Source organism: Anopheles darlingi, chromosome 3, assembly GCF_943734745.1.
Source record: "Anopheles darlingi chromosome 3, idAnoDarlMG_H_01, whole genome shotgun sequence".
Classification (NCBI taxonomy): domain Eukaryota; kingdom Metazoa; phylum Arthropoda; class Insecta; order Diptera; family Culicidae; genus Anopheles; species Anopheles darlingi.
Window position 1 is genome coordinate 13,310,383 of NC_064875.1, and position 15,376 is coordinate 13,325,758.

At 50.0% G+C, this 15,376-nt stretch overlaps 1 protein-coding gene across 2 annotated transcripts in view; it reads right to left on the bottom strand.

Annotated features, from left to right (window-relative positions):
• The window catches only part of LOC125958264 (uncharacterized), a 58,652-nt gene that overhangs the window by 39,543 nt on the left and 3,733 nt on the right, over positions 1 to 15,376 (bottom strand). For both annotated transcript variants that reach the window (XM_049691509.1, XM_049691508.1), the window contains exon 3: positions 13,042 to 13,936. In XM_049691509.1, the coding sequence (XP_049547466.1) occupies positions 13,042 to 13,066 (25 nt within the window). In that variant the 5' untranslated portion in view covers positions 13,067 to 13,936. The remainder of the gene's footprint in view (positions 1 to 13,041; positions 13,937 to 15,376) is intronic.

Here is a 15,376-nt window from a genome sequence, read left to right on the forward strand (position 1 = left end):
AACCGTCCCACCCAGACGATATCGGCTTCTACGGTTAAGAATGGGTAATTTGACAAGACATGGTTCGGCTCCCACTTTGCTCCCCCCAAAATTGGAAACGGTACCATCGCGCTGCTTGGTTCTAGCCGATACGCGGCGGCCACCGGCAGTTGAAATATGGCTTCTCTAACCAATTTTTATGTTCGACGAACCAAGAACCATTACGAGAGCCGACCACCGTGTGTGTGTTCTGTTCTGCGCGATTGTGAACGCACGCCAACAGGCGAGAGCAATTAATTCGGGAAAATTCTGCCCCGTGCAATGGAGTTCGGCGTGTTCTCAGGGCTCAGGGAGTGTCAGGGATTTTCCTTCGGCGAAGCATCGACACTATCCATTGTTGTGTGGTGCGCGCTGGCCAGAAATGCACATATTGCTTTCTCATCGGAAAACTGATCACCCATGGCAGAACACAGCGTTAGCGGCGGAATTGAACCAAAAAACAAATGGATGGTGCGGCTCCAGCGTCTAGCCGAAAAGAAGTATCAAGTAAATATTTGGAAAGTGTTGCTTCCAGCGATCTCCAGCGGGCTCGCTTTGCGTTGATGAGGTTCACGGTATCCCTTAAATAGGGTCACTTCTGTTTACGGCACCATCGTGATATCTCCCCCACCGCTGCCCGGGACGGACCAACCGATTGATCTTAACCCGATCGATGCATGCTGGCCCACATTTCTTCTTCCACAACAACGATCGAAAGAAAGTTTATCTCGGCTTTGTTTTAAGCGATTCATTTCGGTTTGAAAAGGGTTTCGCCATAAAAGAATGATCCAGTGGGAGTGGAAACTGGGGAGGAGATCGCCAGCCGCGTTTAAGATCTTGAATCGGTGATGAATAAGTGCGGCCATATGGGACTGACGCCAGGCTGGCACAGATATTGGTCTGTAACTGTCGAATTGCATGCGTCCCGTCATTAAGAACCATTTCCCTGCTGCGATGCATATTTTGGATTTCATTTTACTTAAACCAGAGCTGCACGATGCAAATGATGGACGCCCTTGTTCGACAAGCTCGTAATGTATGTATGTGTGCACAGCGGTATGACTTCTGGTTTCTGGAGCATTTGCTGTAGGCCCAAAAAAGCGTTGCATTCACAGCATCGTCGTGCGATCAAAGTTATGTAGTGATTGGACTGAAGATCATTTTTTATAATCAAGAAAACGATTTCAACCTGTCTTCAACGAGAAACGTATCTTTTCGTTGATCGATTAATCACATTTCAAATATTTCTACTGAATCCATTACCACCACTGACTGAACCGAGCTACAACCGACGAGTGATCTCGACCTGCCACACAAAATGTTTCACCGATAATTCAACATATTTACTGTTACGTCTTGAGTAATGCTTGCTCTTTATTGAAGCTCTAGAAAAACACTGAACTTACAATATTTTACCATTGTTACTACGACTGATATTTCAGGCTACACAAATCTCAATATAGCACACTTTGATTTGCGAAAAAAAACTCTTGAAATAGTATTAAAATATTTTCAAGTTCTCCATTCCAGCTTTATCAATTGAATCTTATCTGCTCAATAGATTATAAACCGAGCGGTAAAAGGCAGAGCTCATAAACCAATTACCAAATAAGGGCACAAGGAGCAGCCACCTTTTAGTGACAAATATTAAACCATCAAACCTAATTGCTTAAGTGACATTCAAACCGTATGATTATCTATGCAATTGGCCTTCCAAACCCAACCATAATGAGCAATTCCGTGCAAAGTGAACGAATTAACAACCACACCAAATCGAGAGAACGAACGATGTAATCCGATAGCAGAAGGAAACCCTTTAATTAAACGCGATCACCATTACGGCGCTGCTGGCACGCTGCAATAGCTGTCTAGCTATAGTTTTTTTTTAAACAGATCGTAAAAACGTTCCTTTCGGCACACCCTAGTCACTTGCAGCAACCGTGCAGCATCGTGGCGGCACGCATCGAGAGTCATAAGTGTATGTTTCGCTTTCTCGTGTGTGTGTGCGTGCCTCTGTCAACGGCCATCTAGCGTCTAGGGTGGGCTCACATCGTAAAACATGTTTTACCTAAAACTGTCCAAAACACACGAGCGCACGCATGCACGCAAGAGCGCCAGACCCTGCCCCCGTTCGCTTCAGACAGGTCGTGTAGGTTTTAGACATCGAGCCATCGTCGAGTCGACGAAGATGCTTTAATTAAGGCGCGGGCCTAGGGAACATTTGACGAAACGAATTCAATTACCATCATCGTCCCCACTCTCGCGAGGGGGGGGGATATTAATTAAGCAATTAACAGCTTTTCGCGCCCTTTTTTTGCCATGGTCGCCCATCCCATGCGCCCATTGCATACCGATGATGAGATATGCTAAGATGAACTCTCTGTGCCTGTGCAGCCGGTAGTCTGGTAGACGGGTGCGGGTGTTGGCCAAATTGCAACAGACAATGCACTCCCAATGGGGAGTACACGCACATTTTCCGCAGATACACAAAAGGGCTACTGGTTTGGGGTGGCTGTAACTGCGCTCCATCGCCATGGGATGCATCATGGAAAGCATACCGAGCCAGCGAGCAAGTCAAACACAAAACAAAGCATAAACTCACATTAGCGCTCGAGCGTGCAATTACGTGGAAGCAGCATAAAATGTTACAACTGAGACTGACTCCTCTGACTGAGACACAATTCGATTTCAATCAGCAGTCGAGAGCAGTAGAGTCCCGCAAGCCGCGCGAGTGCATGTGGCCAATGCGCCGCAGCAAGCAAGCAAGCAAGCCAGCATGCATGCATGCGTTCTAATCATGTGCGCGCACCTCCATCTGGATGCAATCGTAACGTCGTTGCGGGGCGGCCTGTGGCCGGACGGTTGGCTACCCCGCAGAAGCATAATTACTTACAGTTGGAATGCATTTTCCCACTCGCAAAGCGCGGACAAGAGGGAGAGATGCCGAAACGCGCGCGCCGGTCGTCCATCGCACCAGACGCATCTTCGGCGTGGTGCGTATAAATGGAAGAATGCTCCTCGGCCATCGGCAAAAGATGGACGGGCGTTCTCGGCCGCCCCGGGGTAAGCACTGCCGGGTCTCCCGGGAGCGATATCTTGTAGCAAGATGGCAAGAAGCCGATTTCCATCCATTGGCGGCCATTGGTAGAGGCGCGAGTGCACGCGCCATGCTGTGGCTAGCTCCCACGACTACTGCCGCCGCAATCGTTGCATTTCTTGTCCACTTGACGATGATGAAGTCATTCTCAATTGTCGGATTGTTTGGACTGTGCCAGTGTGGCGAGGTGATTGCCCTGCTGTCTGGAGCGAAGATGTGCGATCCGTGGCGCATCTGCGCCCTGTATCTTTCGACGAATCTTAATGGCATTTCGCGACGGTTGATGGAAAGCGCCTTATGCGATCACCAACAGTCGGCTGGTCAATTGCCATTTTGCCGCAGTATAACTAGCAACAATTGTAGTCGATTGATTGTCATATGCGCGACTTCCGTATTCCAGGCAACACAGTTCTAGGTCAGGTCTAGCTGGTTAAACAGTGAATACACACACACACACACTAGCCCTTCTGTTTATGAAAAAGCAAATAAATAAAAGCCTACCGTTGCATCAGCGTGACGATGGCCATTGATTAGGAAAATCCTATTTTGATGTGCACATTTTGAATATAAATGACCTTATTTAGAGCTCAAAACCGCTGCTGGTGGCATCGGCATCGAGCGAGCATAAATAGGGGATGCATTCTCCTCGGGCTCAATGAAAACGCGATTTTCCCATGGGTCACTGGGGTGACTTTCGAACCCCTAGCCAGGCCAGGGGCCACGGTGACAGCGCGCATACTGTGTTTCTTTCCTTCCTTCCATGGCTGCTGGATATGTGAGCCATGCGAGCACACCTCGGCAGCAGCGCCCTACGGTGTGCCCTATGCAAACATACAAATCCCCGAACAGTATGTGACGATGAATGCGTACAACACGCAAGCGACAAAAGAGCCAGAAAGAAGAGCATTCAGTCAGCCCTTCTCGCGTTGACCCGCGGCCGTCGCGGTGGTTGACAAAGCAGCGCGACGCCCTACTATGCTGCTGTTATGCTGCTGCATAAAATTAATATCAATTAACCAAACGCCACCACCTCCGGTGTGTTCTCGCTGCTGGTCCATGCTCGTTAGCTTTCGCCTTTTCGCGTCATCGTGCTCACAAACAACATAAACCGACACACACACACCTCCCGTGGGGTTGGGGAAAAACGGAAAAACCATACAAATAATGGTAGTTTGGTTTCCTCGAAAATCCCGGGGAAAAATCCGGAGCATTATTGCGCCCGAGAATGAGAAACAAACATTACAATGTGTGTGTGTGTTGCCCCGTTTTTTTTGGCGGCAAATCAAAGACCATAGAGCTTCCGCGGGCGCGACACAAAAAGGGTTTGAAGGGCCACACTCAGCGGGGTGGTGGTGTGTTTCGTCGTGTGTAATGACCTGATATGGGGAATCGATTTTAATGACAAACATTCCCAGCGCCCAGCGGAATGCCGAGCGGCCTGGCGTGGCATGGGGGAGGGGGTGCAGGCTCTAGAACCGGAACCGGAACGATAAATGTTGCTGCTGCTACTGCTGCTCGAGCATGCGTTACGTTTTAAGTGGATTTTATGCTCACTTTTCCGTCGTTCACGTCGTCGTCGCCGGCGGATGCGGTGTTGTGTTTCTGCCTTTGAAGGGCCTTTTCATTAGGTAAACGGTCAAGCCGGTGTTCCGGTTACCCGGGGATCCGGGCTGGTCGTTTGAGCGTTATCGCGATGTGAAGCGGACGATTCGATTTCGAACGTTCACACCGCACGAAATGCGAGTGCAGTATGAGAGAATGTGCAGCGTGCGAGCGTGGTATGGGGAGTGAGAAACAACAAAACGACGCCGTTTTGAATCGGAAGACGACCTGGGGTGGACGGGTACCGGGTGAGGGAGCAGCTTACGCAACGCTGATCATAACTGAATGACTGATCAGTTTTGATCCGGCGGGGGAAATATTTTTAAACAACAACCAATCGCAGAGGGGCGCACAACACCCCCCAAATCATAAAGTGGAAAATGATGAAAATTTTCAAATTTCAACGGCGACGGTGCACATGGTACCGTGCCGCGATCGACCAACGGTGATCGAAAGTGATCGGAATGAGTCAGCACGCTGAGCTGTGCAGATGCAACAGCATTAGCAGCAGCAGCAGCACCTCATCCGTAGCATCTCCGGATCGGGAACGGTATGGAAGGGTGTTACAGTGAGTGAGCGCAACACCAAGGAACGCACGGCAGACAATGGCCTTCCATCGAGACGGTTTAAAACCCGGGACACGACCCTCAGTCCCGAAAGAGATGCGACGTCGTGCGATGCTTTGTTCGGAAGCAGCGGTTCTGTTCCAGTGCGTCCCGACCTAGCTTCCGCCACTCTCTCATCCTCAGGGCGAGAGCGAACGTTGTTTGATTTACGAATAGCATAAAACACACCGCGCGCACTCCTCCACCGACCGACGGCGGCGCCTATTCTTGGCCAACGGACCAGAACCGGTGTGGCGTGGCCGCGGCCTTTCAGTGGGCGCTAATTTATACAAATTCTGAAGCGACACACACAAAGAGCGCCCTGGCGATGCGCCCTGCCGAAAGCCTGTAATCAGCGAAAAAGGTTCATTATTGCACGCCAGCAGTAGGCCAGCGCGGTTGGCTGGTTGGTGATGTATCCGGGCCGGGCCGGGATGACTCATCTGACAAATGCGCCCGGCCTCAAAGAAAGCGCGGTCAGTAGCGAGGCGCCACTGTCGTTGCCAACATGACAAACACCGGTGCGCTCCACTCGTCATCGAACGAATTCAGTGGCAGGTTCCGTAAAAGTGAGGTGCCAGTCAGCCTCTCTATACGACATGCCATGGGGTTCTGGCATATTTCGCGACCCAAAAGCGGGCGGCGGCCTCACGGCGCCAAACACGAACACACCCGGTCTGGAGTGGCAAAAATGAAAACGAGGAAAAGACACCACAGTGGGTTTAGCAGCGAGCGTGGAACAGTCATGGTCGGCAGATGCACAACGGGAACAGAGATAAAATTAACTTCAGAAGGGAATTCGAACTGTTTAAAAGTGAAGTCATTTTTTTGTCACATATTTATAAATGTGATACTAATAACTAATAGGAATAGATGTGTATGTGAGTATATAATTTGAAATGAAGGAACTCTCTATTAGGAATAAACAATAGGAGCTTTAATTGGGATCTTTGGTATGTTTGCGTTACAAATATAATTGCTTATAGGAATGAATGTTGTGCTGGTTAGTAGAAGCAAGTATGCCTTCATGCAAAACGCAAAACCATGGAATGCACTGAGTATACTGTGAATAATCAATCTATTTTCACTACTAGTAATACTGTATTAAGCAACATCAAAGTTTAAAAAAACGTTAAGAAATCCTTGCGAAACTCTAACCAAATCGTTTGCAAACATTTACCTTCAATTGTCGGCGATAGTTTTGACCAAACTTTCACTCCTAACTGCTCCCATCGTTCGTAAGAGATGGTGAAAGATACAGAATCTACCTCCCTCTCTTTAGCTCTCGCACATTATGACCGATTGTGTCTGACCATCTGACTGACCATCTACCTTCTCCAGAACAGTAGCAAAGCGAAGCGAAGGAGCAGAAGGAAGAAGCGACCGATCGCAGGGGCACGATCGATCGCGAAACACGCGCCACTTGATGTGCTCCTTGATGATGAGCCCATACGCGGCCAGATCGGGGGTCGCTTTGCGCACTTTTGCGCGTAAGAAATGTGATCGCCAAGAGAGCGAGTAGGGACCCGGTTGCACGAGGGCCCCCTTTTTTGTGGTTAGCCGGTCTGTAATCAGTAGTCGATAAACACACGCCTGGAATGGGGTGGCCGGTTTGTCTGGCGCATTATTTAAGCATGCGTGCACCTTCGGCACACACACACCACACCACGCCACACCACACGCATGCTTGTGGCCTACATTTTGTCGGCAACCACAAACCACGCAGGAGAAGCAAAAGATGCACGCATCCCCAATCGCTCTGATGCGTTCTTGTTCTTGGTGTCCTCTCCCTTGTCTCCGTGAGGAGTTCGGGTTGATTGACAATAATATCCCCGTTATTGTTGCCAATCGAGCGCCATGGGTTTTGCTGTTTATTTTTCTCGTTTTCTGTTTCTTTTTTTTCGGCCTCCAACAAAACACGCGACCAAGCGCTCTTTAAGGACCCTCTGCTCGTCCTCAACCGGATCGGACATTAAAATGGAAGAAAGCGGCGGTTTGATGGATCGGCGGTGGCATACTGTTGCCTCGAGGGGGAGCGGCCGCGCACGGGACATAACTGTAAAACGACTCAGCTCAGCTGCACCAGCAAATGGTGCGCCATCTTAAGACTTTCTCAAGGAGCAGACCACCCGATATGAGGTCCCGATGAGAAACAAATGCGAATAGGAATAGCGGCAAACGCATCGAGCGCAATAGAGCGCAATTGTTAAGAGGTCCCGCCGCCGACAGGTTCGATGCATGTCAATCAATGGAATCGTTCGCTTGCGTGTAATACCGGCACATGCGCATCTTATTTTTGCAACGGCTACAGCCACGGATGGATCAACGGGTGGTGCATTCAGCTGTAACGTTCTGTACATTCAAAGACACGGAACCCATTCACCGGAACCGCATTCGAACTTTCTCCCGGCGCGCGAGTAAAGAAAGAAAGTTCTGTCAAGAACCAAGAACCCTTCTACACCGGGACGGGACACTGAGCAACACTTGGTGAGAGCGAGCGATTGAATGCGCATTGAATGGCTTATACAATACTTCTCCTTTTCAGCTAATGCCAACCAGCGGCAAACAGCGGGGAATTAGTCTCGCTAGAACGCTAGTGGCATCGCGAAGATGAAGAAGCGGTTCCCATTCTTACTATCAACCCGAGTGAGAGCGCCGACGCTTCGATTCGCTTCGATTGTCCGGGGATCGTTCGGATCACAGACGTTCCCGTCCATCCTGCAATCCATCAACACACATCGCTTGGTTCTGCGATGGTTCTTTCTTACAGAGACACACACACACAGGCCGGTTTACCCCTTCATTTTGGTTGTTGTATAAAACGATTAAACAATCCTTTCCAGCGCATCGAGCGTCGGGCTTTCTATCGACGAGCCACGGGACTGGCAACCAGCGGATGTAACTCTCAGAGGGGCCTCTGCACCATTCGAACCAGTACAGTCCCCGGCCGGGTACGTACATGGTACGTGCTCAAGCAGCTAGAACGGATGTTCTCTGGTTTGCTTCACGCTTGACGACGCCCCTGCCACGCTTCTTCTACGCTTCTCTAGCGGATCATCAACGATGCCGCGTGTGGCGGTGGAATATGGCCCGGTCCGGTGCCACGAGCCAGCGAGCCGGGCCGTCTACGGCCCCAAATCGTATATTAATCGTTCACTTCACTTTTTAGTGGCCACCGTAAATCTTTGACCCATTGACAATGGCCGAACCACCCGTGACTTACTACTTCCCGGTATTGCTATTTGGTATACTACCAAGAGGGGAAGGGTGGACGTGCGTTACATTCGATTTATGGCAAGCTGGTGGATGGGCTGTGCGGTACATGCAGTAACTAGTAACGGTTCGTAGCAGCAGCAGCAACCCCCGATGATTATGATGATGGCGATGATGATGATGAGTTCGCATTCGCAATGGGCATGCGTAATATTGTAGCCAACCAATATAAATCAAAATCGACCTTTTTCCGTTTTAGGACCCCCTTTTGGGTTTGGTAACGGTCTATCGCTTCACTGGTTTTACTGTCCCAAACAGACCGTTTACTGTCTCTGCATTAAAAATTCATTCGATACTGCGCTGCATCGTTTTATACCTTCTTCTATACTGCCATTGGAAGCCACAGTCAAGCAGCGTCGGGATCCATCCAACACATATTACGAATGCACCGCGCAGTGTACATCGGAAACCCCCTTTACCCCCCTGGTACATCTCATTAAAAACGTGTTGGATCTCTTCGACGGCTTAATCCACCTGCGACGCGCCCAATGGTCCGTACACATTCCACCTAGATTTATGTTTGCTCAACATGAAGTCTCAGGTAAGCGGACCCGGGCTTTGGTTAGCTCTCCGCAGGAATAGATGAGGATGAGATAACGATCCGTAGGAATTCTTCACCGTAGGAGCCGTCCGAAATTCCATACCACCGGGCAAAGAATGCCTACGCCGATCGTTTGAGATCTTACTCGCAAACGCAGGATACAAGCAACATTCCAGTCGCCCGAACCAGAAGCTCGACCTAGCCACAAACAACCGTCCAGTCCAGTGGAAATGGAAAGTGACCTCCTAGGTCGGACCCACCCCTCCGAACGTCTGTTCTGTTCCATGTTTTGGCGCATTTAAATAGAAGAAGATTGGTGAGTCGTGCGCCAACAATCCCTGGCTACGTCCGGGCACCCTGTGGGGGCAGCACCTGACTTCGTAGCGAGAACCTGCGTCTGCGCAGGTGGATCAGTCGGAGGTCGTCGTAACATTCGACGTTACAGCAGAAGCAACAAATGACACACGCAACAGCAAGTTGGTAAGGAGGGTTCTGGCAAGAAGCGAATTATACTTGCTAAACAGTAATGATGGTGAACTGGCGGGAGTGCCTAGATCACGAGACGTCGTGTCGTCGAGTCGTCTACCATCCAGGTACCACCGACGCGCTCGTGACCTTCCCTACCCCCCCGGGAAGGGGGAGATGACCGGGGGTTGTCGGTGACGGTCACGAGCGAGAGCACTTTCCGGCGTTTGCCTTTACGCGATGCGGCTCGGTGAACTTAGCGGACCATAAAAAGGGCTGCATCATGCGCAGATGCGTACGATGATGATGCGAGGATCACCGGAACACCCCCCATACGTCTGTCATGGCGGTGTGGGTCTTCCAAGCTGCTTCGAATGTGGCTAGCAAAAGGGCCGAAAGCGTAGCTGCGCGTACGCTCGCAATGGCATCGAAGGCAGAACGAAGTGAACGAGTCGATGAAGCGCGAATCATCGTTAACCTCATCATAACTACGCTGCTGCTCTGTGGTTTCTATTGTTTTTGTTTGCTCGCGTCCATCTACAACATTCGAATGCAGCCTCTCGTCGAGGGCCACGGCTACTAAACACTAAACAATCGGCACCAATCAACGGTCAGAGAGACCCAGAGACCGCGATCCAAATGTCAGCGAGGACCTTCAACCACTCAGCACCTCATCGCAGGACAACGAACAGTACGAGAAGAGTTGTGAGCAAACGTTGAAGGCAAGCACACGTTAGGCCCAAAGAGGTACGCTCCAAAATGGCAGCCTGATTACGATAATGATGTAACACACTGTGTGCCACTGTGTGTTAATTAGGCTTCGTTCCGCCATCGTCAACGCGTCTGGTCGGTGCTCCAGTAACAGCAGCCTCTTCTCTCGACGCCGCCGGACCAGCCGGAGGAAGCCAGGCCGCGGTTGCAGATTGCAGCGCGTATGTAACGGTACGGCTGGTTGGTGCGATAATGTGACAAATGCGTATGCTCCACATGTTTCTCTAGTAGCGAGCCAAGGGGTCTTAATGGCCAGCAAAAACCTGGTCTAATGACGACGGCATTTGAATGCATGGATGTGTCGCGAGCGCGCACGCGCGCGTAACGGCCTCGTAGAAGCTGTGTGGAACCACCATTTGGGATAGCAAACCTCGAAAAAGAAGTGCAAACAGTGGCGTCGTGTGCCCACCGCGTGTCAATGATTAGAGAGTGAGGAAACGGCTACGCCACACAGAGAAGGATTGACATACCGATTGTCACCTCAGTTGACGGTTTAATCGATTGCGATTCAAGTAGCACCACAATCATACCTTGGTTTGATTGACCATTAGCGCAAATCACGAAGTGAGTTCACGAAGATTGGCCAATTGTGTTGTGCTCGAATAAGAAAGAAAAAGCTAAGAAAAGCTTGAATTTAAGTTATGTTAATGATGCAACACCTCAACACCACATCATGCTCGACTAGGCGCTGCCAGTACTAGAAGCCAGGTCGCCGTAAGGAAGATAAGACAACGTCCGCTAGACCCTGTCGGTGGCCTTGCTCAAGAAAAACCCCGAACGATAATCTTTAAAAAAAACGGGGTTAGAATGCACCAAAACACTGGGTCCCAACTCAATGGGCTAGTGAGGCCGTGACACGCCACGTAAACCACGAAACAATAGCTGCTCAACCGAAATGGCGCCTATTAAAACCCATCATCCGATCAGCACCCTTCAAACGAGCAACCGATCTGTGGCTTGAAAAAACGCCTTGTTGAGAGGCTTCCACCTCCGCACCCTCCCCTTTTCTTGCACGATCGTCAAGGTGTGAAGTAGTTTGGCGCGAACGCTCAATGAGGTTCGACGGAACGTGCTCGAATACTGGGGCCACGACGATGTCTTCACCGGACTTCTCTGTCTCAAAGGTCATCTCGGAATGCTGCCGTAGTACCTCGCCCCTCGAGGGCACCGATAGTTTTTCCGTCAATTTACCACCCTTGATGTGTCAATCGGCTCCCCGGTGGGGAGAAGCGGAGGGGCCAGATAGGCACGCTGTGTGGCATCTTCGGTGCCGATCTTCGGAAACAGCATCGTCTACCGCAACCTCATTGGCTAGTGCACGAATGCAATCAACTTGCGGACGGCGATGGGAACTGACTTGATTGTTGATCGCAGTTCCATCGGTCCTCTGCGTGGTCTGTAGGGGTTATTATTAATTGGTTTGACACCTTGAGCGTGTTTCTCACCCCCTTTGCCAGACGATGCCGCGCAACTATAAATCATTAAATTTTGCCAAAATAAACAAATCGTGACTTCCATGGGCGTCACAGGTCATTCCGAGGACCATTAAATGGCATTCGCGGTGTGGAACCGTTGGAATCGTGCGTGCATAGAAAGTACGGGGGCCAAAATGATTTATTATATTTCGCAATCTATTACTTAATAAATCGTGAATGCGTAACCAGACCCAGACAACGATAGGGAGAGCGAGAGACTGGATCATGCTGCTAAATGAATCCGTACGAAATGGAGGAAATTAGAGTTAGAAATGAGTTTTGTCTGTGACATTTTATGATGCACGTAAATCTACTCTCAACTGCCGCATTGATCGCGTACCGTAGCATACAGTGGCCGATCGCCGAGACGATCACACACTCGGTCCCACCAATCAGTTATGACAGATTCAGTGCACTCGGACTCGGCCGAAAAGTGCTGCCTCTGCTTCTTAGGAGAAGATGTCTTGAAGCTGAGGACAAGATGTCTGAAGCTGAAGATCAGCGTCTACACCCATTAGACGGACTGCAGTCATTGATCGCAGAGCGAGGGAGAGAAAGAGAGATTCAAAAATATGATCGTGATTTACGATCACCCATAAAATCACACAGCATCAGGGTGCTCTGCACTTTGGGATTTGAAACCACATCGCCCAACCAAATCACACATGCCGCAAGTGCCGGATACTGGAGCGTGTGAGCATCGATGTAAAAACTGGAGCGAGTGGTGTTAACCGCATCATCAGTCAGCCTAAGAGATTGATACCATTCCCGGTTCGGGGGTTCTCGGCAGAATGAAAGAATGTCTTTCTTCTTTCATTCCTCCCCTGGCACGCAGTGCCTCCGTGATGCATTACTTATGGCGTCCGTGGAGCAACGGAAACCGAATGTGGCCTCCGAAAGGGCCATCGAAATAGAAAATTCTTGTTAAAAACGCGCCAAGGTTTGTGTGTGACAAGCTGTGATCGAGCAAACAAAACACACGGCCTAAAAAAGTCCACAGATCGGATGGTTTTGGAGCCTGCGCGAGGAACTGACATTTTATCCGTGTTCCTCCAGCATCCAACAGAGCCGGAAGGGAGGAGAAGATCACCAGGCGCAGGGGGGGGGGGTTAATCCTCGGAAAAAATTAGAAAAATAAATACAAACAAGTCGCCGCCGCCGGAGGCAGGGACCGTTGACGAGGACGTTACTCACCTAAATCACTGTCACACAGTACCATCGTGAGGCTGTACGGTGTGCTTGGAGCTCTCGGTGGACCCGGTACGTTTTAGTATTGAGGATTTGAGGGTTTTTTGAAGGAGCTAACACTTTGTCGTCTTTCGATTCTATTCGCCAGAACTCGAGCGATGATGATGAGTAATGGAAGAATGAACGACCCTGTAAAGGCCACGTCGCGACGAGCCTCAGCGAATCAGTTTAGCTTCCAGGGAATTTATGCAGCTGGAGAATGGAAGGGGGAGTAGGACACTCTCACACACACACAGCACACACACACGGCACACTGCATACAACACTACTGGATGGCATGCACTTGGCGGATGGATGAGCTGGTAAGGTAAGGTTGTCCCGGCTTACATGCACAAAACCCGAATCCAAAAGGCCTGCCTCTGGACACTTGGTTCTCGTAATTCTTCACGTTCTACACAGCGAGTGCAGCTAAGTTTGATGAGAGTATGTGCGTGTTGTTGGTTGTGTACGTGCGATGCTCAAACACAAGCACACAGGTCGGATGCACATGCACGCTGGATGAGTCACTCGGCACTCGGCTACCGCTACTTGCCTAATCTTCCTGGAGGTGCTCTGGTGTTCTCGGGACCGCGGAAACTCGGTTCGGTTTGCAATTTTGTCACCGGCCGCTGACAGTTATATATGCATAATCTGGACCACTTCGAACGCGATTTCGATGTCTTCCTTAAGAGAACGCACGATCCGCGATCACGTCGGTTAATTTTAGCACCACCAATGCAAGATCGTGCCAACACTGGCGTGAATTAGAGGATGAGGCTGACTGACTTAGTACAGGCTTATGCTGTGTGGTGGCTTTGCAAGCACGCCTTTCTAGCATGCGAATGCCCGAGGAGGAAGAAGGCTGAAACGAGAAACAGCGGAAAGAAGTCGCGTAAGTAAATAGGTTTTGTCGTATTTAAAATGTGTTTAACATGATAAAGCCTTCCTTGCAGCCCGAAATATGAAACAAGCAATTCCAGCGTATAATAAATTAATTTTTAAGCTCCATAAATCTTTTAGCAAAAGAGCGCGCAGGGGACGATAGAGGACACTTCGCTTTGCTTCCCTGCCCCTTTGGCATGGTTGCAAGCACGCGCGCCAGCACGATCCCTTTTTTTTTGGGGGGGAAATTATGCAAAGCTGGCTCAACGAAGAAGGATCATTGGCACCACCGTCAGAGCCGGGCATTAAAAATCGATTCCGATGTGTCACATTACAAACGCGATTGCCGTGAGGCCCTTGCCTTGTTGTTTGCGCAAACAATTGGGTGCCATTGGACCGGCGGCGACGGCAATGGCCAATCAATCTTACGTAGGGACCGTTGCCCAAAAAACGAAACGAATATGAAGGTAAGTGCCGTGGGATCATGTTGCGCGTGGCCGCTACCGCGAAACCAACAAACCTACCTTTGCCCGAAATGGAGAACCACTTTTTGGTGACAAACCAATTCCATTCGGCGTCGCCACCGCGCGTTGCCGCGAAATGCCCTGGTGCAAGTGGAAATGAGCAATGGATGCTCGAGAAAGAACAGAACGCTGAACCATCATGGGCTGAACCAACGCAAACGAACCGAACGGAACTGCTCTAGCAACGGTTCCAGTACGGATATACGTGAGGTCTACGGACTACCAACAGCGAACTGGGGAAATGTAATTCAATCCATTCCATATGTGCTGTACGCGAGAACGCACGGCCAGTAAGGGTACCAACAGAGCAGTTGCCGCTTGATCTCTGCGCTCAGCTTAACCGGGACGGGACCCATGGGCGAGGGATTTTGGGCCGGTGCTGGGTTCCTTTTTTTTATTTCTGTTGGTTTTTAGTTGGTTCGCCTTCTGTGGCATACCTTTCAGTATGTGTGCCCATCGTTTCCGTGTTTGGTACCGGCATCGTCCCGCGGGCCGCCGCCAGATGGGAGTGAAACATTAAATCGAGTTTTAAGTGCTCCGATTTATGACCTCGGGTCACAGCGGGTGCCATACCGGGACGGCGTTCTGCCAGAGATGGCAGACGGGCCGAGGGCTGTTCCGGAGCGAGCGACGCGTGCGTACAAGTATCATCAAATGCGGATTTCTGTCTGCAAAGTCTATTTGACAAGCGGTAAGCGTGTGGAAAGCGTAGCGCAGGATGTGCGGATTACATGGAGAAACATTATACGAATGCAATTTATTGAACTAGCAGCAGGGAGTACGATTCAATTACTTTTTAATATAACGTATAGGCTATGGCATCATTTTATAGACGCCACTAGGCGTCTAATTACCACTAGGCACCGTGTTAAATATACATATTTTACTAAATTTAT